General features: G+C 41.6%; 1 protein-coding gene across 1 annotated transcript in view; it reads right to left on the reverse strand.

The window, feature by feature from the left end:
* SLC13A1 (solute carrier family 13 member 1) overlaps positions 1-7,300 on the reverse strand; it is an 84,840-nt gene extending 77,540 nt beyond the window's left edge. The window contains 1 exon segment of the mRNA XM_081102810.1: positions 7,161-7,300. Within this exon segment, the coding sequence (XP_080958936.1) occupies positions 7,161-7,259 (99 nt within the window). The 5' untranslated portion in view covers positions 7,260-7,300.
* Between the last annotated feature and the right edge of the window lie 17,988 nt (positions 7,301-25,288).

Below are 25,288 nucleotides of genomic sequence, written 5' to 3' on the forward strand. Positions count from 1 at the left end.
GAGCTGCCTTTCCCAAGAACAGGGCAAGAGGAAAGGGCATTCCAGGAAGACGACGCAGTATGTGCAAAGATAAAGGCACTAACCATGGGTATTCTAGGGACTGTGAATAGGGAAATATTGCTAGTGTGGGAAATGTGAATGGGAGATAGGCAGTGGGGTTTTGGGGAGAGTTGTTAGGACAAATAAATGGCAAAATCTTAAAGATCCATCAGTGTATACATGTTTGGTTTAAATATTTCCCCCTGTATGCAAAAGGGAGCCCCTGCAAAAGTGTGACTGGGGAATAAAATAGGACCAGGTTGGCATTTTTAAAATAGTACTCTGGCTGGAGACTTCAGGGAAAGAGTGTGAAAACGGTCCATGAAAGAAGGAGATGAAGTCAGCCTCAAGAAAGCAGTGCCAGCTGGAATGAAGCTGTGGAAGCAGATTGGGGTGGGGGTGGATATAAGACTTGATGGATGCTTAGGAACATCTGAAGCATCTGAGATGACACACGGGTTTCAGGCCGAAGAATGGGGTGAAGGGTAGCAGATGCTCTGAGGCAAAGAAAATAGGAGCAGCAGGTCATGGACATGTGGGACTGTTAGAGGTTTATCCACCCATTAATTACACATTCATAGCACAAATGATTTGTACTTGTACACAACCTTATGTGTGATAAACATTTGCCATCCTATTTATAATGAAAGGCCAATAAGCAAATCTACCGAACGGTGGAATGACCGGTAGCTATGATGCACACTGACCACCAGGGGCAGATGCTCCATGCAGGAGCTGCCTCCTGGTGGTCAGTGTGCTCCCACAGGGGTAGCGAAGCTCAGCCAGAAGCCCTGAGCCGGGCTCATGGCTGGCGAGTGCAGCCACAGTGGCGGGAGCCTCTTCTGCCTCTGAGACAGTGCTAAGGATGTCCAACTGATGGCTTAGCGGAGGGAGCAGGCCTGAGCCATCAGTCGGAGATCCCTTGAGAGCTCCTGGACTGCAACAGGGTGCAGGCCAGGCTGAGGGACCTCCAAGTGCACGAATCTCGTGCACCAGGCCTCTAGTAGTATATATTGACTTTTCAGCAATTGTACAAGCTACTTGAAAGCATTAACATTTATTTAAACTTCTGCTTAGACCCCACAGTTCACTAAGCACAACATTTTGGGCTTAGCAAGTTCTCATAAAATATTCATGAGATAAAAATATATCAAATTTGATTTTCTGGTTTTATTCATCTACCACATTACTTTTAGCATGAGTTCTACTTTCTCTTTTTTTCTCCATCATTTTGATGCTCTCTGTGTCTAAAATATTCACTTTCTTAGAATTTATAGCATCCTCCTATTTATCTTACATCCTGTAATATTTTAAAGCCACATTTAAAATGATATAATTTATTTTTATTAAAATATTTAATTATTTGATTTGGCCCTTTAAAAGTTCTTTATGTTTCCTTGGAATTTGTCCCCTCCCTCTTCTTTCACTTGTAGTTTATTTAAATCCTCTCCCACACATTTTCAATTTTCTATGTCGGACATCTAAGTAGGTCCTTTATTCCTTCAAAGTTTACAGTTCTTTACAAGCAGTATGTTTCTCCCATCTGTTTAGTTTATTTAGATTCAGCACCACAAGTCTCTCATGATGTATCATTTCTTTTATTTATTATAATTTCTATTCTAATTTTGAAATCTAAGATGTATACAATGAATCTATTGTGAAGGAAGCAGCACACGAAATAGAGCTGGCCCATAAAGCTGAATTTCTTCCCTCCCTAACTCGTGCCCTTTGGCGAATAAGTTTGTTATGTGAGTTGTTTGAATTTAGTGCTAAGAGGTGAGGTTTGGGCTTCTTCCTTGGGTCTTGGGCAAGCACTAAAGCCCTGCTGTGTTGGCTCACCCATTCTCTTCTGTTTTTAAGTCTTTCTTGGCATAAAATATTTCCTAGAGAAATCCAGAAATACCTGAAAGAAAATTGACATCTGGTCTTGGTTTTACAACTAATCAATTGGGGGATGCTGCTCCGTAGCTATGTGGCTGTTTCCCTGTCTCATCTCAAAAATGGGTCCTAATTAATGGATAAACTAGATAAATGGAGACATCATGGGAAGAAATGCACTCTACAAACAAACAAAAAATTGTTATTCCATTTTCTCCTCTTATTGCTTCTCAAACCTGGCCTTCTCTTTTTATCTTTTTGTTTCATTATGGAAATAGGAAGAAAAGCCAAGACCTGGAAAAATAAATAAGGAAATAGCACAAAGTGCTGAGAAGAGTAAAAATGAACAAGATGTTAGGAATAGTCACAAAAGAATAATGTTGCACAGAGAATATCACTGGAACTATGGATGTAGCCTAGGCCAGTTTAAAAAAGTTTTTTATCTATGAATGTTTAAGAAATTTCCTCTCCAAAATGAGAAAATTCATTGCAATTATTAACTTCATTCAAATATTTACATAAATAGCAATTACATTATAGGCTTGTTTTACTGATTAGTATCTACTAATTGGGGAAGGACCTTGATGTCTATGTAACAATTAAAAGGACAGCATAGCCCAGCCAGTGTGGTTCAGTGGTTGAGCATCAACCTATTCACTAGGAGGTTGTGGTTCGATTCCTGGTCAGGGCACATGCCCAGGTTGTGGGCTCAATGCCCAGTGTGGGGCGTGTAGGAGGCAGCCAGTCAATGAGTCTCTCTCATCATTGATGTTTCTCTCTCTCCCTCTCTGAAATCAATAAAAATCTATTTTAAAAAATAATAAAATAAAAAGACGGCATTAATGATGATTCAGTATAAAGTGATAAGGACATAGGATTCCACTAGTAAAGCAACGTTTACACCAATGTATTAGGAATATACTTGTTACCACTGTGGGAGATATAAAGAGATAGATATTCAGTTGAGGTTGTGATCACTGGCTCAAGAGTCTGGCAGATGTTGATTGGAAATGTTAGGGAAAGGGTCTCAAGGACGGAGCCATTCTTAATGCTCTTCTTGCCAAATGTTAAAATGCAGCATAGTATTTTGTAGCCTAGCTGTAAACAGGATGAGCTGGACAGGAACCCACACTGATAAGTGTAAGCCAACTGCAACTCATAAAGATTAAATTTGAGCTTCTGTGCAACTTATGCCCACGGGCTTCTGGGGTGAGGCACACCCTCCTTTGCTCTCAACTATCATTTTTATAAAAACTGAAACCCAGTTCTAAAGTCTCTTCCACCTGAAAGATATCAAGATGCCAGCCTAATGCCATGACTCATGGTAAGCATTTGATATGAAAGGGAACGGGTATACAACGTGACAAGCTGACATGACCAGCTTGTATAGCTGGGACTCTGGGACATTCATCAAATGACACATGTAAGAAGACCCACTGCTGCTTCAGTTTTCATGGGCTGATAATCTATACTAATAAAAGGGTAATATGCTAATTAGACCGGATGTCTTCCGGACGTCCTTCTGGACAAAGCCGCAGATGGTGGCTGCTGCTGCAAGGGCTGGGCCAAGGCTCAGGCAGCCGTGGCGGCCGGCAGTGGCAGTAGCATTGGTGTTGGGGGTGTCACCTTCCCCTGATCGGCCGGTCGCCTCCTGCAGAGCTATCAGTAGGACATCCCCTGAGGACTCCCAGACTGTGAGAGAGGGCAGGCCGGGCTGAGGGACCCCTTCCCCCAGTGCATGAATTTTCATGCACTGGGCCTCTAGTAGAGAAATAAAATAGAATACGCATTGCTAAGAGAGTCACTTTCAAAGATAGTCAGGAGCTGTTAAGCAAGTGGGGCCAATGCACATCTTGTGCCTCAATTCTCAGAACTGCTATTAAGCTGCTAAACCTATTGCTAAACTCAGCTCAAGGCTGAGTCATAAGCTTGTGGACCAAGAACTGCTGTATGGACACACCCTACTCTTCCTCCCCCTTGTGACTTTCATCTCCCTTATTTACATATCGAAACTAACCAATCTAGTCAACAACCCTTCACTTACTTGCATGAAAGAGTTACATTTTGTTCTCTCCAGAGTACAGTTTGAGTTGCTACCTGAGTCTGCCTCTCCCCATTGCAACCCTTTTGCTAAAATAAATGCCTCATGTTCTTTATTAGAGCTGAACCTCTCTTCTGGTTAACAAGGCCCATCCCCAGTGATGAGACTCACTGCGATTTTCTATCTTGAAGACATTAAGTAGCATAAGGTCACTTGAGAAATTGCTTCTGTGGTTTGACCTGCTTAAAGCATTATTATGAAGAGAAATGCCTGAGTTGTTGATAGATGATTATCAAGCCACACTTTATGTAACTTTTCAAAATAAAAGGTAAATCTTCAAAAATATAGACAAGACCAACGAAAACCTCTTTTAAAACATAAATTAGAAGTTCTGACAGAACCCAAGATCAAATTCAGTTTCCACAATATCCAGGTGGCCCTTGTTGAGTGGCATGCCTTTGAGCGTCATTGTTCTCAAACATAAGTGAGAATGATAGAACATGGATGATTGTCTTACTGTTCATAATGAAGTTAAATAAGATAATTTAGGTAAAGCAGCTGACAGAATTCCCGGAACAGAAGCAAGCTCTTCTGAGTGAATTCCTTCTCTTTCCTTTGAACAGTACATTGAAAAACCACAGAAGGTCTCCCATCATGGGTGCCACATTTTGACTTGAGATGGAATTAAGATAAGGGTTAAGGTCAGTCTATACAAATAATTCAATAACCAGTAGGAAACTGAAAAAAAAAATCAGTCAATAATTCATTATTTGTTAGCTCTAGATCATGTAGATGTATTAAGTTTTCATAAAGCAAAATTGACTTTTTGTTTTGCTTGAAAGCAACTTTTTGTTGCTTTATTTGTTCTGTTACTGTGAGTTTAGAAGCATAGGGTTCTCCAGTTTGGTAACCAGAAAGGTATAATACATTGATTTGTATCTATGTCAAAGAAAGCCTTTACTTAAATTTTATACCTCCCAAAGGCCCATACTCTCTGGAAAAAAGTTTTCCTTTCATTGTAAGCAATAGTTAAAATAATATTCTTTGAATTTAATTGACAGTTGATTAGATGATTGTCTACGCATTGAGAGGAGCCAACAAATGAAATCGTGTTATCGTACTAGCAAAAACCCCTCTCATTAACATGACGAGTTTTAACAAATAAGTTAATTAGAAGGAAAGGAAAGAGGAACACAGTTCATTAAATGCCAGGCCCGCGGTTTCCCCACAGACCTAATGTACTCTTATCACAGCACCTTGAAAAAAAATCAATGACTGCATTTCTTAGAATACACTTTCCAGTTAATGAATTATGCACTGATTCATTGCTTTTTATTATCTACTTGTTTTCTCTTTGGAAGAGTTCATATTCACTTTATCTGAAAATTATGGAAGATAATCAGTGTCCTGGATTTATATGTTGAATAAGCAGCATAAATGATATGCAATCATGGCCTAAGTTTGTTTTAACTGGTTTAATTTTTTATTTTCACTGCTGTGAAGTAATTTTTTATTTTCACTGCTGAGACTAACCAAGAGATATGACACTAGAGCAGGGGTCCAGATAGGAACCAGGATGTGCTCGTGGTAGGATCCAGCTAGGTCTACGGAACTTCAGGACCAGGAGAGTGGGAAGAGAAGCCATCATGTATGCCAGATGGAGTAACAATCTTCAAAGAGGGTTGGAGGAGGGCATTCAGATAGAGCCCTGTGTCTGAGACTCAAATTTGTCATCTAGTGGTTGCCAGACTCCTAAAGGAGTGCTCAGAAGTAGCAGCAGTAGGAGGGGTAGGGAGGAGAGGGGAGGAGAATTCACACAGAATTTGCAAAACAAAACCAACCCAACCAAAAACAGTTGACTGTGCCTGCTGTTTTCACTAGAAATTCTATAAGAACTTGGGGACTCAGCGAGATGTTTGACCAAAAGGGGTGGGGAATTCTTCCCTTCTCCACTGGGGACCAGGAGGCCTCAGTGCAGGGAGAGGCTGCAGCTGGTGGTTGCCCCTGGCAGCAGACAAGCTGCAGCTGTGGGCGGCAGAGGTCAGTCCCTTTGCCAGCTTTGCAAGTAGAGGAGACCTTGGCTCACATGAATTTCCCATAGAAATTCCCAGATTGGTGACCAGCTTCTGAGGGAGGCTGGAGGACCCACAGTATTGTAATTACAGGGATCCTCTTGTAATGCAAAATGGTACCACCTTGATTAATACTTGCTTTCCTCCATTCAGAGAAAAGGCATCATAGTGGGAATTGCACCTGCTGTGGAGTCATCATCACATTTGGGGACCCACATCACCCCACTTACTGCACGCCAGCCACCACTCTAGTGCTTGATGCGTGCTTACTCAATTCCCTCAACAAGCCTATTACTCTCCCAATCTTACGGAGAGAAAGTCAGATAAAGAGCTTCACAGACAAGAAAAAGCTAAAGGAGTTCATCACAGTCAAACCAGTACTATATGAAATGCTGAAGGGTTAAGAAGAGGAAGAAGAAGAAAAAGATAAAGATAAAAAATTATGAACAACAAAGTGACAACAAATACGTATCTATCAACAAGTGAATCAAAAAATCAAATGAATAAAAAATCTGATGAGCAGAATAAACTGGTGAATGTAATAGAATCAGGGGCATGAAATGGAGTGGACTGACAATTCTCAGGGGGAAGGGAGTGTGGGGGGGGGGTGCGGGAAGAGATTGGACAAAGATCTTATATGCATGTATGCAATACCTATGGACTCGGACAGTGGGGTGTCAGGGGCCTGGGGTGGGGTGGGAACTGGGTGGAGGGGAACTATGGGGGGGGGGGGGAAGAGGGACATCTGTACTAATCTGAACAATAAAGATTAAAAAAAACCCACCAACAACAAAAAACAAAACAAAAAAGAAAAAAAACAGAAGCACTGAGAGGTTAAGCAACTTGCCCAGATCACACAGCTTGCGAGTGATCAATCTGGGACTCCTTGTACCAGCAAGTGACATCCATCATGCCTGGCATAGGGACAGTGCTCACTAAATGTCTGCTGATCATTTGCTAAGGGTTAAAAATGCACTGAGTTTATCATGTTGGACTTCATAGACTGACAACACTTAAAGAAAACAGAAAAATGCTTGCAAGTCTGCCAAAATGAAATTAAATCTGGACCCACGGGGAAGGACAGTGCAGAAATCAGGAAACCCATCAGCCTGTTTTCCAGGTTCACTTACCTTGGTGTGGAGGACGAGGGGCAGGGGCAGTAAAAGCAGTAGAGTGAAAACTATGAGGAGAAGCCGACGATAAATCAAAATATAACTGAAGAATTTCATGGTGCTGAGTGGGTGCCTTTGATAGTGTTCTTCTCAAAATGAGGCTGAAGTTAAATAACCAGCCTGGATTAATATTTCTCCAGCTCATCATCTTCACTTTCTGCCCTAGACTGACCAACATGAGTTAAAATTAAATCTCAATCTTTATTGTTTTACTGTCACAATTAACATGGAGTGATAAGCCCAAGAATGTTTGCAAGAAATCAAAAGCCACTTGCTGGTATGGCTTTTGAAAGATAAGACAGTTCTTTCCCTGTTGTCTGTGTTTACATTAACTGGAATATAGACTGGACAAGTCTAGGAGAAGGCAAAATAGGGTTGGTTGAGTTTGTCCATAATGAGGCCTCTACACCCTTCTAATATCCCCTGATTTTGAGCTCCCTAACAAAAGTAGTTATCACAGTTAGGTTTCAGGAAGATATGAATCATAAACACTTGAGCAACTCTTGACTGGGTGCTTACAGAGGATTTTTCTGGAATTTCTGAGATAACATACTGAAGCAACCTTCTACCGATGTGAAGTTTGATCCACAGAACTCCTGACCTCTCTCGTGCAGGAGCCCTTGGCGCTCATTCAAAAGATAACGAACACTGCTTCCGAAATTGAGTAGCATTTTCTCCCCGAAACCACACTCAATTGCACAATGATTTCTTCACGGTTTGAAAGCAGAGTTTGGGAATTTCCTGGACATGGTTGCCTCTTTTAATAAGAAACCAGAAGTTATCATAAAGCCTTATATAAGCACCCCCCTGCAAGACTTTTTCAGGATTGAGCTGATATTATCATGTTGATTCTAAATAATCAACAGGGACCTGGTGACAGAGGTGAGTCATGAGAGCCATTCCAGGGTGTGTGGGTGTGTGCACGTGCATGTATGTGTGAAGCTATAGAGGATGTATTTTGAAACTCCTCAGGGCTAGGTTTATTTCTCATTGTATCGTAAATTAATCACCCAATAAACCTCAACTAAGCAACTACTATGCATCTAGCCTTAGGCACAAACAAAACACATTTTCTTCTATAATTTATAGTCCATTTCTTTTGGCACAAATAACTTCACTTTTATCTCATCTGTGGTTGACATTTAGACCATATTTCTAATTTCACACTAATGTAACTCTGCTTTCTTTTCCAATCAAGGAAAATAATTCTTTCATCAACACTCACTATATTCTTTGTTTTTTATTTTTTTAATACTCACCCGAGGATATGCTCATTGATGAGAGAGAGAGAGAGAGAGAGAGAGAGAGAGAGAGAGAGAGAGAGAGAAGCATCAGTGTGAGAGAGAACAGTGATCCCTTGCCCCATCTGGGGATCAAACCCACAACCCAGGCATGTGCCCTGACCTGGAATCGAACCCACAAGCCTTTGGTGTATGGGATGACATTCCAACCAAATGGGCCACACTGGCCAGGGCCACAACTCACTGTATTTTTAATGTAAATGAAAAAGCATTTTTCCTCTAAAAGTCTAAATTTCTAAATATATAATACATATAATGATTCAGGAAAAAATGAGTAATAAACAGAAAAAGTCCTAAATCAGAAAGAGAGGATAATCCTATCTAATAATAAACAAACATGGTAATTGACCGTACCTTCGCTACACCTCCCATTGGCTAATCAGCACGATATGCAAATTAACTGCCAACAAAGATGGCGGATAACTTGCATACTGCAGGCAGGGCAGGACAGCACGAGCCGCCAGTGTACCGCCATCCAGGGCAGCCCCAGAAGACCCAGAAGCCACCTGAGGATGGTAATAACTCTATCAGTAAGCACTCTGAAAGTCAGTGGCATAAATGCACCAATTAAAGGACAGATTATGAGGGTGAATCAAAAACAAAGCCCACTTTAAATATAAAGACACATATAGATTAAAAGCAAATGAATTAAGCTGCAGCCTGTTTTGCTCAGTGGATAGAGCATTAGCCCGTGGACTGAAGGTCCCAGGTTTGATTCCAATCAAGGGCATGTACCTCAGTTGCTGGGTTGATCTCCAGTACCTATCAGAGCATGTGCAGGAGGCAACCAATCAATGTGTCTCTCCCTTTCCCTCCACTCTCTCTAAAATTCAATGGAAAAATATCCTTGGGTGAAGATTAACAAAAACAAAGTAAATTGATTAAGTAACATTAAAGAGATTATAAGAAAAATATATATTCCAAATTTTGTTAGTTGTATAATGGTTATGTTTAAATTATTAACACCTAAGAAATTGGGTGAAGGGTACATATATAATATGCTGTAGTATTTTATAGTTTATTTTACACGTATAAGATTATTTCAAATTAAAATATTAAAAAATTAATAAAATATTAATTGAAATGTATCTGCATTACATGAAAAATCTCCTAATTGCTTCTTGCATAATTTATTAAATTGCGCTAAAATTTACAAGAGTTCAATTGAAAAATATCTTAATTCTAAGTGATATAATAGAAAATATATAATCGTGCAGTTATAAGCACTTATTTGAAAATAAAAATGTAAAGAAGTGAATTTAAAGAAGGGATTAGCCAAAGAAAATATATGCACAACCCATAGACACAGACAACAGAATGGTGATGGCCAGAGAGAAGTGGGGGGGCAAGAGCTGGGTAGAGGGGGCAAAAAGGGGGAAATATGGACATCCTATATAATAATAATAAAAGGCTAATATGCACATTGACTGAACAGCAGAATGACCGGTTGCTATGATGTGCACTGGCCACCAGGGGTCAGACGCTCAATGCAGGAGCTGCCCCCTGGTGGTCAGTGCACTTCCATATGGGGAGTGCCACTCAGCCAGAAGCTGGCTCATGGCTGGCCAGCGCAGAGGTGGTGGCAGGAGCCTCTCCCACCTCTGTGGCAGCGCTAACGGTTTAGACCCAATCCCTTGGGGGCCTAAGCCTTTAGTCGGACATCCCCCGAGGGCTCTCTGCTACCAGAAGGATGTCTTACTGCAAGCTTAGGCCTGATCTCCTGGGGAGTGGGCCTAAGTAGACAGGTGGACATCCCCCAAGGGGTCCTGGACTGTGAATGGGCGCAGGATGGGTGAGGGATCACCCCCTCTCCCCCCACCGAGTGCACAAATTTTTGTGCACCGGCCTCTAATTTTAAATAATAACAATAAAAGGCAGCAATAATAAATAGTTTAAAATCACACTAAAGGAACTGAGTTACTTAAAGCAGTTTTAATTCTTATATTTTTTCTATATAATGGTTCATTGCTTTTTATAAAAACTATTTTTTGAAGAAACCATGTCTGCTCTCAGATTTCCCTCAGTTATCTGCTGAGAACATGTAAGCCTCACTTCCTCATCTGAAAGGATTTTACTTTGTGGCATGACACCAAAAATAAAAAGGCATTTGTGTGACATTTAATGGAAATGAGGAATTTAAAGTGCAGGGAACAATAGCAGTCAAACCAGAGAGAGGGTAAAGGAAAAGCACTTGACATTTGTCAGTGCCTCCTTTCTGTGCCCTATTTTACCTATTCTGGTGCCCATTTCTCACCAGATGAAGGCTTGCAGGATCCTCATATTATCCTGTGGTTCTTGCCAGTTCGACCTTCTGTGGGTGCTGTTGTGGAGCGCGAGTGACAGAATGACCAGAGCTCCAGGCTGATTAAAATCTAGAGAGCCTTTATTGACGGGCCAGTGTCCGCTCCTCCACGCGGGAAGCCCAAGAGAGAAGCAGCCACGACCAACTGCAGAGTCCAATGTTTAAAGGGGACAACTACATCCGTGTTCCGGTTCCCATAGCAAGCAGAGCCAAGTTACAAAAGCTAATTGCGTAGTTTTAGCCAAGCTATTCATCATCCTCCTGTTATTCATTTCTGGGTAACTTAAAGGTCAGGACTATTCTTAATTTTGATCTGTCCTTTGTAGGCCGTGGCTCAGGTGTGTTGATCTGTTTGTTCTGTGTAGGCTGTTGCTCAGGTGTGTGCGCTCAGTTCCTAGAGACTTTGCACAGGCTTAATTGCCTAGCTGAGGTGGCTAGGTAAATAAGCAGGCCAAACAATTTTTCTACCCTGTAACATTCCCCACTGGTTTTACGGGAAAAACAAATCATTGTTTCTTCATTTCTCATTCTTTGGTAGTGAGTGAGTTCTTAGGACCATTAATTTGACTCCTTGTTTTCTGCGTTGAATATAATTCATTAAGCAGTTCAGTATGCACGGGCCGAAAGTTAGTGTTAGTAGTAGGAGTACTAATGGCCCAGCTAAGGCGGTTAGGAGAGTGGTGAGGCAGGGGGACCAGGAGTAGAGGTTTTCATACCAGTTTCCTTCTGACTTTCTCCTTTCCTCTCTATCTTGTAGCCTCTTAGCTGACTGAGGCTCTCCCTGATAACCCCCAAGTGGTTAGTATAAAAACAACAGGTCTCCCCTAGGGCCGTGCATAGTCCTCCCTGTTTTAGAAATAACAGGTCGAGCCCTCTCCCATTTTGTAATACTACTTCGGCTAAGGAACTGAGGGAATCTTCAAGTCTATCTACATGTTGTTCTAATGTGCTCAGATCTTGATCTACTTGGCTGCTGAGGGCCTTAAAATTCTGATTTCCTGTTACTAGAGCTGCTGTTTCCACCGCAGTGGAGCCAGCAACCCCTAAGCCTACTAAAAGGGGAGTCAATACCGGGGCTGTTTTTCTCTGCCTCCGAGCAGACCTAAATGTTCTCTCCCTCCCTCCCCAGAGTAATAGTATACCTGAGGTAAGATGTGAGTGAGGATGCATAGAGAAGGCTCCCCAGGCAGGGGGGATGAGAATCAAGGGGGAAATAGAGGGGGTGATACCGGAGGTGCAGGCAAACCAAGTTCCCTGTACATTGGATAGCCCATCGTTCAGTGGGGTCCTCGGATTCCGCCTTTTTACTTGAGTCCGGTGAATCCAGTGTCTCTTTCCAGCAACCTTTATGGCCAATCGGGTGCTGAGGATGACAGTGAAGGGCCCAGTCCACCTGGCTCGTGCCTCTGAACCCACACCTGGTCTCCCGGTTGAAAGAGAGGTGGTCCAGGCCCAGTCCCGGAGGGTGGGTCTCGGTGAGCCTCTCGGACCAGCTGGTGGTTAGGCCTGGAGCTCAACTGTAAAGGCTGTAAGGACTTCAGGAGGTTATGATTAGAAAGGGATACTAATATTTCTTCCCTTAGATTGGGAAGTAGCGGTAGGGGTCGGCCAAACAGAATCTCAAAAGAGGTGAGGCCCTTTACATACGGGTTGCAGGGCCTGGAGTAGGGCAAAAGGGAGGAGGCTACCCAGTTTTTGCCAGTCTCCGGTTTTAGTTTTGTCAGGGTTTCCTTCGAGGTCCGATTCATCCTCTCTACCTGTCCAGAGCTCTGAGGTCTATAGATACAGTGCAATTTCCAATTTATACCTAGTATCTTCGCCAATAACTGAGTGATGTGGGCAATGAATGTCGGGCCATTGTTGGACCCCATCGCAACAGGTAGGCCAAACCTGGGGACTACTTCTAAGATTAATTCCTTTACTATTACTTGAACTGTTTCAGACTTGGTAGGGAAAGCCTCTGGCCATCCTGAGAACCTATCGACGAAAGCCAGCAGGTAGCGATATCCTCCCAGACCTATGGGTAATTCTGCAAAGTCTACTTCCCAATGCTCTCCAGGACTTTTCCCTCTGAGTCTGGTTCCTTCGACTAAAGGGGACCGCTTCCCGGGGTTTACCTGTGCACAGATGTGACATCTCCTTGCAATAGCCTTTGAGACATGAAAGAGCTTAGGAATATAATAATCTCGTTTAAGCAGTTCTACCAGCTTGGTTCCCCCCAGATAAGTACTCTGATGGGTCTGGGAAATGAGCTCCTTTTCCAGGGCCTCCAGAACGAACAGCCTCTGGTCCAGCAATTCTTTTCTTCTTGCAGATGTTTCTTTTGCCTGGAGTCTTTTCCCCAGCGCAGTATCCTCCTCCGAGTAGACTGGAGTCTCCTCAAAGACCCTTGCAGAGAGGGCTGGTAAAATATGGAGGAGCCCCACTGGTTTTTGGGTGACTTCCCTGGCCATTTTATCTGCAAAGGCGTTTCCCCGTGCCTCCGGGGTGTCAGTGGACTGATGTCCTTTGCAGTGTATGACTGCCACCGCCTTCAGCATCCAAAGGGCCGCAAGGAGGGTAAGGATTTCTGGGACATTTTTTATTCTCTTCCCTCCGACCTGACTCGCTCTCTCTCCTCCGAGGTGAAAGGGTCTGGAGGAGCTGTTGGCAATAGTCCCAAGTGGGCTGGTGGGTGAAAAAGACAGACTCCAAGAGAGAGATTATCCCTGCGGATTCTGAGAAAAAGAGGGATTCTGATTCTTGCAATTGTAGAGGTCACTGGTCGAAAAAGGGATGTAAACCATAAAAGGCCGTTCCTCCCGTTGGGGGCGGCCACCTGGCGCAAAGGCAACATCGGGGCTCCAGAGTCTGAGAGGGGGCTGAATGTGGGGGTCGGCACTCTGCCCCACTGCGGGTATGAGATGGACTCAAAGGATCTTCAAGGGGAGCCGCCATCGGGGCTGGAGGATACGGGGGTGGCTCTGCCACGATGGGGTCCTCTGGCGGAGGTGGGAGGACAAGGGGCTTCCTGTCAGCCTCCCTGGGAGGTGAAGTGAGGAGGACAGTCCGTCTCTGTCCCAATTCCTTTTTCTTTTCTGAAGGTTTTTGGCAATCCCGGAGCCATTTAGGATTTTCAGTTAAGACATCTATCCAAATTTGAATATACACCATTTAGTACAGGTCCCCGGGGTTTCCAAAAATTATAGCCTGGACCTGATAGGCTAAACCCAAATCTGTCGACCCCTCAGGAGGCCACTCGATCTGCGGGAACGTTGGCCATTCACGCTCAGAGAATTTCTGTAAATCAAAAGCGTTAACAGGGGCTCCATAGCCCTTGGCTCTTGGCTTGAAGTCCTGAAAATTTTTCAAAAAACATTGAAGGGGGATACAGACAGTACATGAAGCTGATTGACCAGTTCTGACAACAAAAAACAAATTGAACGCAACAGCAGACACAGACAAGACAAATAACAAGCAGAGTCAGGATCACCGGGCACCGTCGTGCACAGGGATCTGGTCTCAACGCAAGTAGTGCTGCGTCCAGCCTTCTGGAGACCTCTGACGGGCCCACAGAACCAGAATCAGGACTCAGAAGAATTGAGTCTTCTTACCAAGTTTCTTTATGGTTGGGTCAAGTTTCTTTATGATTGCCAAGACCCAGATGGCTCCAACTGAAGTCAATTAGACAATTTTCAGACAGACCTGCTAAACTCTATCGGTCCCAGGGCTGAGGAGCGTCTCTCAGAGATCTCCCCCAGGTCCGGGAGTTTGGATGTCTTCCCTGGACTCTGGTTACGGGACCGGTCAATGGCCAGTTTTCTCACTGGGGCCTCCAAATGTTGTGGAGTGCGAGTGACAGAATGACCAGAGCTCCAGGCTGATTAAAATCTAGAGAGCCTTTATTGACGGCCAGTGTCCGCTCCTCCACGCGGGAAGCCCAAGAGAGAAGTGGCCACGACCAACTGCAGAGTCCAATGTTTAAAGGGGACAACTACATCCGTGTTCCGGTTCCCATAGCAAGCAAAGCCAAGTTACAAAAGCTAATTGCATAGTTTTAGCCAAGCTATTCATCATCCTCCTGCTATTCCTTTCTAGATCACTTAAAGGTCAGGACTACTCTTTATTTTTACCTGTTCTTTGTAGGCCGTGGCTCAGGTGTGTGAGCTCAGTTCCTACAGACTTTGCACAGGCTGTCAAGCTGCTGAGGTGGCTAGGTCATTAAGCAGGCCTAAAAATTTCCTGCTCTGTAACAGGTGCCTCTTATTCCAGGATGGTTCCAACTTTCCTTCCTGTGCAGCCAGTCTCTGTTCCTCAGCAGTTTTCTCTCCACTGTCACAGAGAGAAAAGATCGGAAAAACAATTCACATTGACCAGGAATGACTGGTATGAGCTGTATACCCTGCATGGGTCACCAACGATAATACTCTAACAGAAGGCTTTGGGTCTCTTGGAAACACATCTTAAGGGATCTTTCAGATCACATCCCATTGGTAATCAGTTCCACAATTAAATTTCACCTTTTTTTGCACAGAAAAACATAAATATCTCTTAATATATCATAATTGTGCAGTTTTATCTATCCGACCCAAAATGTAATCATGGATTAATCCACTTAAAACATCTTCCTTAAAAATATATAAAATATTTAAAAATATTGTTCATTCACTCACTCAGCTATCTACTTTGTGCCAGGGAGTTTATATTTGCCACCTCAATCTTCAGTTTTGAGGATTGAGCTGATATTATTATTTTGATTCTAAATAATCAACAGGGAATCTGGTGACAGAGGTGAGTCCTGAGAGCCATTCAGATTTTAAACTAAAATTTAGATTTAGTTACCTTACAGATTTAGAAACTAAAATTTAAAATAGCCAAGTAAAATGTCCCAGGTATAAGTGGTATAACAATGATTCAAATCCAGTTCTTTCTGGATCCTATGGCTTGTGTCTACCATATGACTATTCATTTGACACGCAACACTAAATCATCATATTTAGAGTTTATACACAGACACTGGTTTTGGTTGGCTTAGGGGTTGTAGCTCTAGACCTTGTTGTTTTATGTCCATTGAACCTCAAAATTACTTACGTGAAACTCAGGTTCAAGCATGAGAATGAAAGATTCTTCCTTTATATATTCTGGTCACCTTCATAAAGAAGTTAGATTGTCCTAGAGCAGTGGTTCTCAACCTTCTGGCCCTTTAAATACAGTTCCTCATGTTGTGACCCAACCATGAAATTATTTTCTTTGTAACTTCATAACTGTAATGTTGCTACTGTTATGAATCGTAATGTAAATATCTGATATGCAGGATGGTCTTAGGCGACCCCTGTGAAAGGATCGTTCGACCGCCAAAGGGGTCACGACCCACAGGTTGAGAACCGCTGCCCTAGAGGCTTGTGTCGATAATCAGCATGAGGGCAGTGGACACCAGCTTTTATGTGGCCATCTCATGTGCTTCTCTCAGGCTTGTGTTCTGGCTGTCCCTTTCTTGGGCCACATTTTACTCCTAAATTTGGGCTTTTCTTCAAACCTTTCCCTTTTCCAAGAATATGCTTCCCTTCTCTTTCTTTAAAACCACCCATCCTTGAAGTGAGACCTTGCAGCCTCATCTCCAATCTCTTGTGTTCTATAAATTCATCCTGACAATTCCAGTCCTTACCCAAAACCCCAATTCCTGACTTTCTGTGCATCTGTTCAGGAGGGTCCTTGGTTCAACTGCATCAAAGATGATCTGAGTGCTTGACAAGAATGCAGATTTTTGCCTTATTGGATCCAAATGTGGGTTGGAAATCTTCATGTTTTATTGGCTTCCTACATAGTTTTATGTGCACTAATATATAAGAATCATTGAGTTAGTATCTCTAAGTCACAAATTGGCCCATGGGTAGACTGACGTATTTTGTACTATTTTAATAATGCATGGAAGTCTTAAATCCTCAATAAGATTGCTAACTCTTGGAGTACAGGGGACATTAATCTACTTCCCTTATGTCCCTAACAAAGTGCTAAGTGCTAGGGACAAGTGAATACTCAATGAAAAGTTTTTCTAAAATTAACTATAAATATAGATAAGTGGAAACCAATTAGCCTCATTGCTTATATATTATATGTTATAAGAGCCCGATCCCTGCAGGCTAGGCCAAGGGATCCCACCAGTGCACAAATCTGTGCACTGGGCCTTTAGTACATATATAAACAAAGAAAAAAGACGCTGCATTTGCTTCAATTATGCATTCCTATTTTCATTTTAGAATTTTTAGAGTTCAAAGTGCATGCCAGTTTTAGTCAATTGCTATTGTTAATACTGTTAAGTCAGTTTGCTGACAGTTATTTGTTTCTTAGCCTGGACTAGTCACTAATTCTGAAACTCACTCATGGTAAACCCCCACTTAAATATTTGGGTTACCTCCATAAATTCCCTAACTTCCAGACTGAAGAGTCTACTCTTTAAGGGCCATATGTGAGCTATGCCCCAAAGCATTTTCAGATACCATAAAAATGAGATCAGTTTCCCCTCTTTTATGCTGGTATCCAGAGTTGTTCAGCTTGGCACTTTTTAATGTTTTCAGTGTCTTCATGTTTGCTTTCCTTGTTTCTTAAGATGACGAATCTTTCTAAATGAAAGGGAAATGTGCAGATAATATATATAGTAAAATTTCCAGGCCCTCATCAATACTGTGTCAGTTTTTATTTTTACTTCCTAAAATAAAGGATACGTCCTTATCAAGGGTGGGATAACACGCCCTAGAGACTCTGGATTCAAGCCCAAGTCCCTAAACACCTGAATTTGGTATCATTTATTATTAACCACAACTTCAATAATCATTTCTCCAGTGCCATGAAGTAAATGACTGACTGAACAGATGAAGATTGAACTGTGTCCTATGAGGTGAGAACCTGAACTCCCATAAACTGAGGGTCAAAGCAAATTCCAAATGAGGGGGACCTACCTCCAGCAAGAACAGCAGTTGCCAGAACACCTGGGCGCTGGAGCCCATACACGACTGCTCTTACCCTCTATCCGGGGGGTGGGAAATGTTTTTCTCTTGACCATGCCTTTGTCTCGGGCTTTCTAGAAGATGAAAAGGGGGACATTCAGGGATGGGGGGGCGGGGATGCTGGGAGGGAGGTAAGAGGAGAAAGAACATTCTGGAATACACAGCATACATTAGAAAAGGGAATTGAATAAAGCTACCCTAAACTTTCTGGAGTCCTGTTTACTTCTGCTCCTTTCCCCTGCTTATCCCTCACTCCCCGGCCCAGTCACCTTATGTAATAATCCTATGCCAGCAGTCTGGACACATGAGAACTTTTAGGGGATTAGAAATTAACCCAAGATTCCTGGATGTAGCATTTACTGTCAGCACCCGGATGGGAAAGCGGACCGGGATTTAAGGTGTTCTGAGAGGGATTGCTAAGACTCATAGAATGGAAACCTAGGATCCATCAAAACAGATCCCACCGACCTGCCATATGATCCCAGCAGATTCAAGTGTTCATTCCTTTCCTGAAGTCCTTAGAGGTCACGTTAGTCCATCAGAACTGGTTCTGGGTATAGCTAGAGAGACCACTTTAAAGAAAGTGACGTAAAAAATTTCTTCTGGTAATCTCAATTCTGCTATGAATTCACTGCTGCTTGAAGCCAAATGTGTCCATTTTTCTCTCTCAGGGGGGGAAAAAAAAGGTATTTCTCTCACCATGTTTACCATCCAAAATATTGTCATTTTGAGCTTAGAACAAGATACAGTGTTAACATAGTTCCTAATGGTGATTTTATTTTAAGTAGCCTAAGTGACACTGACAATTCCGTTTACTGTCAAGCTGACCCATGTTCTGTGGAAATTGCTTGTTACCTAAGTGTAGAATATCTCACAACATGTCATTAACATGAATGCAGGAGGTGAGTCAGGCTGCTCTCTTGCAGTAAAGTTTCTGTTGGCATAGCTACAGCATTCACTGCTCTTCACCACGTGGCTTTTTTATTATTTGATGTTGGTGGCTTTTTGGGTTCAGAATGGTTGCTTATAGAGGAAATTGATTGTTCAAGGGAAGGAAATAGTGTCTTGTGATACTTATGAAGAAACAAACCAAAATTTATTCTAAGTTATTTATGCTTACATTTTTGTCTATTTTGTTTTCCAGAGTCAAGAGGTACATTTTCAGAAAATGAGGACATGGTTTAACTTTTACTTTTGGCATTGGTAAACATGATATAAAATGAGAGTGGTAAGGAGTCGTTTGAAATCTAGAAGGGTTTTTTTTTTTTTTTTTTTTTTTTTAATGAGGGTTATACAAATCTACCCAAATGAAAATTCTAGTGAGTGGATTGTTATGAATAAGACACGGTGCCTTCACAAAGGAGGTCACCATGGCCATTGAATGGGCAAGACGACCCACCCATAGCAGTAACTCCTAGTGGCTTGGTAGAGCATAAGACACGTGCTCTGGGAAGACAATTAATTCTGATTGCTCTGTTTTTTTTCATAACAATTTCCATGGTCCTTAAAATAACTAATTATAAATTATCATGGCAAGAGTCTTGACCTACAACCTATGAATCAGGAGGTCACAGTTCGATTCCCATTCAGGGCACATGCCCAGGTTGTGGAATCTGTTCCCATTGGGGGTGGGAGGGGGGGTGCAAGAGGCAGCCAATCAATGATTCTCTCTCATCATTTACATTTCTATCTCTTTCTCTTCTTTCCTCTCTGAAATCAATAAAAACATATATAAATAGGTTTTAAAAATAGTCTTGACCTAATGTGGCATTCTCTAGTTGAGGAGACTCATAGTATCTCTGTTCTGAAAAATTGTTCTAGGTCCTCATGAACAAAAGCTCATTCTTTCTCAGCCTGTTCTAGAATGCCTCTAACAGACTGACTCATTCCTCATTCCATATTTAAATATGTCTTCTCCCTCCTTTAGATTTTTTTCTTGACATTGAGCCAAAATCTGTCTTCCTATAGCTTCCATCTCTGTTTTAATTCTGCTTTTGAGGATCAATGGGGGTGGAGGGATCAAACTGCTCTTCCATATGGCAGCCTTTATATATTTGAAATTTTCCCTCATTCACTTGCTTCAACTATTCTTATCTCAACTTTTAAGCTTCTTCACTATCCTGGAGGGCACTCCTCTGGTTAAGAACATGGACTAATTGTTTTTCTGGATCCCTGGTGTAGTTCCTGAGTTCAACGCCTTCTTGCAGATGCTGTTTTGCAGAGAGAAGCAGGCCTGGATCATCAACTGCCTTTTTCTGGATGTGGTGGCTACAGTAACGCAGGCTGAACTGCAGAACTTTTTTTTTTGCATTTTCCATTATTGCCGACATAGTTTGAGCTTTACTATCCAGTAAAGATTGAAAATATTTTTCTAGTACTATAGCTATGTAATCTCTATCTCGACATCCTGAAAAATATGGCAGACTTTCCCTATTAATTCCCATCTTGTCAGATGTTTCCACATGCTTTAAATTGCCATGACTTCTGTCATCCAGCACATTTAAGCTACATGCACATTTAATGATAGTGCCCTTCATATTTTTATTCAAAATCATTGATAACATATTCAACAAGCTGCTTTTTCCAGATGTATTCCTTCAAGTTGATATTCTTACCAGAGAAAGGAGCTTTTTTGATGACATCATTAACTTAGATCTACTGAATGGTCTCCCATTAGTAGTTTCTTGTAGAATCTTGTCCAAGATGAACATTTTTACCTTGTTGATGATCAGGATGGCATTTGCCTGTCTCCTGGGTTTTTTTTTAGTAAAAATTCTATTAAATTTTAAAATTTACCTTCCCAGAGATTTGGATGTCATATATGATTATATCTACCCTTCCACTCCTTGGCTAGCATAAACACCAAAAAAGGCATAAATAATTTTTTCCTAAGACTTAGGTTACTTTCAACTTCACTAACCAATCCTTCCTCTATACTTTGAAATATGCATTTGTCTGGATAAGAAGAGTTAGTAATAATAATTATTGTAGCATTGATTTATCCAAAGAAAGAAGATTAACCTTCAGTAATTATTATAAAACTGGAATGTTCCTATTTTCTAGAAAGAAAATGTGTATATATGACTCTATACCTAGGAAGACACATGTGAAGTTAGTGTGACCCTAGTAGTATCAGAAGCCACCAGCATTTTCCTCCTGGCCACTCTTTCCTCTCTTTTCTCCTCTAGAGATGTAACCCCTCAGCACACTCAGCATTAGCCACTCAGGGACCTCCGCAGAGCCTGCTGGGAAAAGAGAGAATCTGGACCAAGAAGGATCAAGGCTGAATGAGCGAGTGGAACTCAGCGTCTCCCTTAGGAGAAGAAGCACCACCTGAAATTATAAAGACCCAAAGAAAGAAAAATCAAATTACTTATGGCTAGCATTTTATATTTGTCATATTATTAATTTCCAGCAACAATCTGATTTTTACAGAGAAGGCTCCGATAGGTTAAGTAACTTGCTTGAGGTGACTCAAATGAAACCCAATTCAGACCTGTTTGACTCTAAAGCTGTTGCCCTTTTCCCTACTCACTACCAACTCTGACCTCATATGGACATTATAATTGAGGGCACCTAGTGAGGAGGTCACAGAGCACAAGGCTCTAAAAATGAGGGTAGCGAAAAACAGAGGGGCTAGAGTCACTTCTGAATTGCCTGTCTTGTTTGCTTTATCTCACCAGAAAGTGGGAAGCAAGGTGCAGCCACCGGGAGGAGAGGTCCACAGAACCTGGCTAATCGCACTTTGGTCCATGCAGCTGTCCTGCCAGGTGAGAAATCAGCTCTTAGATCAGGCACTAAGACTGGGGCGCACATGCATTAAGTTAGGAAACTTGCCTGGAATTGGGGGGTGGGGTGGCAGCTTAATGGCCATGGAGATGCCTGGTGGTGGTGACCTAAGGGGTCAGCATATCAGGCTCATGGCATGGGTGACAAATCGTACCAGTTTCCCCAGGGACTGAGAGTTTCCTGAGACATGGGAGCTTTGGAGTTAAAATTAGGAAGGTCCCAGGCAAACTGGAGTATATGTTCACCCTGTTGTGACATCAATAAGGCTCTCAGTGCTCATCAACCAGAGAGCTGAGCTTTCTATTGACTTCATCTTCTCATTCCCACCCCCCAATCCATTCATCATTGAGGCCTCTTCATTTCATTGTTTGTAATGCTCTCAAATCTCCTTGTCTCCCCCTCTTCATGACCAATAATTTTTGTTTAGGCTCTCACCATCTCTTACTGTTACTGTCCTCCTATCTGGTCTCTGTCTCCACCCCTAACACGTACCTCAGTGAAGCATCTTTCACAATGCTGCCAGAGAAATCGTCCCAAATGAATCCGACCATATGATATTTGGGCATATCATATTGAAGGCCCTCTACTCTGTGAAAAAATTGCCCAATAGCCATACATAATTTTAAAGGTCTTGCAGACTATAATGTTAACCTATATTCTCAGCCTCATCTTTTTGCACTGCCCTGCTTCACATTTTTTTTAATTGATTTCAGAGAGGAGAGGAGAGGGAGAGAGAGAGAAACATCAATGATGAGAGAGAATCATTGATTGGCTACCTCCTGCACATCCCATACTGGGGATTGAGCCTGCAATCCAGGCATGTGCCCTTGACCAGAATTGAAGCTGGGACCCTTCAGTCCGCAGGCTGACGCTCTATCCACTCAGCCAAACTGGCTAGGGCACATTTCATGTTTTTCTATAAAGCAGTCCCCCCAACAAATTATCTGCAGTATCCCCCTCCCCCCACCCACACACACACAGAAGCCCATGTTTTCTTACTTCTTCAAGCCTTTGCACCTGATTTCCATTCACTTAGAGCATTATTCTAAGTTTTGGTTATGTATAAAATTCATCTTTCAATGGCCAATTTAATCGTTGTCATCTTCAAGGTTCTCTCCATTTCTAAAACATTCAAGACAGCTGTTTGCTATTCCCCACCCCACAATCAAAGACTACTGCTTGGATTTATCTCTTACCGTGATACACTCTTGGTCTGAATGCCTTCGTGGTAATTCTTTTCATCTTAACCTAGTTCCTGTTAGCTTAGTTAATGTATCATGATAGATCACAGGTCAACTTTTCATACTGAGAGAAGCTCTCCAGTTGTTTACTAGATAGATAGATTATTTAAATATGTGAAAAATAGAGTTTATCTTGTATCATTATTTCTTAATTATTGTATTATTTTCCATACTCATAATTGTAGATCTACTTTTGCCCCACCCTGTATGTATTGTACCTGAATAGTTACTACAAGTTTGAAAGTTCCCTCTATCCTTCAACCTTTTCAAGACCTTGGCTACAGCCTCCTTCCATCTTTAATCACTGCTTGTTGGCATGGGCATCCCCTAGGTAAATAAATTTACCCCTGTAAGCGTCCCTATTCTCCCTTTAAAAATCAAAGATTTATATTGTATAATCTCACATCTCTTTCAGCACTTACATTCTATATTTCCAGGACTTAATTCTAGTCAAAGTATTTATTTTCAGTACATAGATTAAAATTTGCCTTGCAATAAATGTAGAATTCTCAAAAATTCCTAGAGAAAACTAGAGATTTCTAGTCTTTGATGGTATGTTTCTCTTAAAAATAAATAGGTACCAATAAAAACATAAAAGAAATTATTCAAAGTCCATTCGAACAAGTAGTCAAGAGATTTGCCATCCTGCCATACTGAACCTCAGGAAATCTGATCTCCAAAACACAAGGGAAACTTTAAGATGATTTTCCACAGAAGTCATTCTCCCTCTCACAGACCCAGGAGCTTGCTGTGATCACTCATCCTGGGAGATGCTTTCATGGACATTAAGTAAACTGTTCCTCAGAATTGACTTCTTTGCCAAATGTTTTCACTAATTACCTGGCAGACTCTGCTATGTCTGGGAAAATGTACTTTGAACTTGGGTGAAAGGCACAATTAGTCAAGACTAACTTGGAAGCAAAGAAAAACAAGGCAAAAGTAAAACCACGCTGATGAGAGTGACAAGACAATTCACAGAGGGAAAGAAGAATCCAACAAATAGTGCTGGGACAACTGGATAGCCACATGCAAAAAAAAAAAAAAAAAAAAAAAAAAGGAAGTTGGACCCAACCTCACACTGCATATAAAAATCAACTCAAAATGGATCAAAAGATTGAGTATAAGAGCTAAAACTATAAAACTCTAGAAAAAGCATAAGTTTAAATCTTTGTGACTCTGGATTTGGCATTGGAATTTTTAGCTACGACACCAAAAACATGAACAACCAAAGAAAAACTAGACAAATTGAACTTCATCAAAATTAAAAACTTTTGTGCTTCAAAGTTCACTATCAAGAAAGTAAACCAGGAGGTCATGGTTCGATTCCCAGTTAGGGCACATGCCCAAGTTGAAAGCTTGGTCCTCAGTAGGGGACATGTAGAAGACAGCCAGTCAATGATTCTCACTCATCATTAATGTTTCTATCTCTCTCTCCCTCTCCCTTCCTCTCTGAAATCAATTAAAAATATTTTTAAATAAATAAAGGGTGCAAACATTTTTTAAAAATATGAAAAGGTAACCCATGTAATGGGAGAAGTGTTTGCAAATCATATATCTGTAAGGGTAAAATGTCTAGAATATATAAAAATCTATTACAAAAATAAAACAACAAATAAGACAATTTATTTTAAGTGAGCAAAGGATTTGAATAGATATCTCTGTAAAGAAGATATACAGCCCTAACTGGTTTGGCTCAGTGGATAGTGTCAGCCTGGAGACTGAAGAGTCCCAGGTTCGATTCAAGGGCAATTTGTGTTATAGGCTCTATCTCTGACCCTGGTCAGGGCACGTGCATGAGGCAATAAATCGATGTGTCTCTCTCACATCAATGTTTCTCTCTCTCTCTCTGTCTCCCCTCCTCACTTCTACTCTCTGTGAAAAAAAGAAAAAAAAAATCAATGGAAAAATATCCTCAGGTGAGGATTAACCAAAGAAGAAGGAGAAGGAGAAGGAGAAGGAGAAGGAGGAGAAAAGAAGATATGCAAATGACCAATATGTGTATGTAAAGATCATTGGACAACAAGAAAATAGAAATTCAAACCACAATGAGCCCGGCCAGAGTGGCTCACTGGTTGAGCATAGAACTATGAACCAGAAGGTCACAGTTCAATTTCCAGTCAGGGCACATGCCTGGGTTGCAGGCTCCATCCCCAGTGGGGGGCATACAGGAGGCAGCTGATCAATGATTCTTTCTCATTATTGATGTTTCTATCTCTCTCTCCCACTTTCTCCCTCTCTGAAATAAATTTTAAAAATATATTTTTTTAAAAAACCACAATGAAATACTGCTTCATTTTCACTAGGACGATTTTTTTTTTTAAGACAGACAACAACAAATGTTGGGAAGGACATACAGAAATTGAACCCTCATCCATGGTTGCTGAAAATATTCAGGCACTTTGAAAAACAGTTTGGAATTCCTTAAAAGTTAAACATACAGCTACCATATGACCCAGAAATTCTACGCTTA

This window comes from Myotis nattereri (assembly GCF_964212035.1).
Source record: "Myotis nattereri genome assembly, chromosome: 11".
NCBI lineage: Eukaryota > Metazoa > Chordata > Mammalia > Chiroptera > Vespertilionidae > Myotis > Myotis nattereri.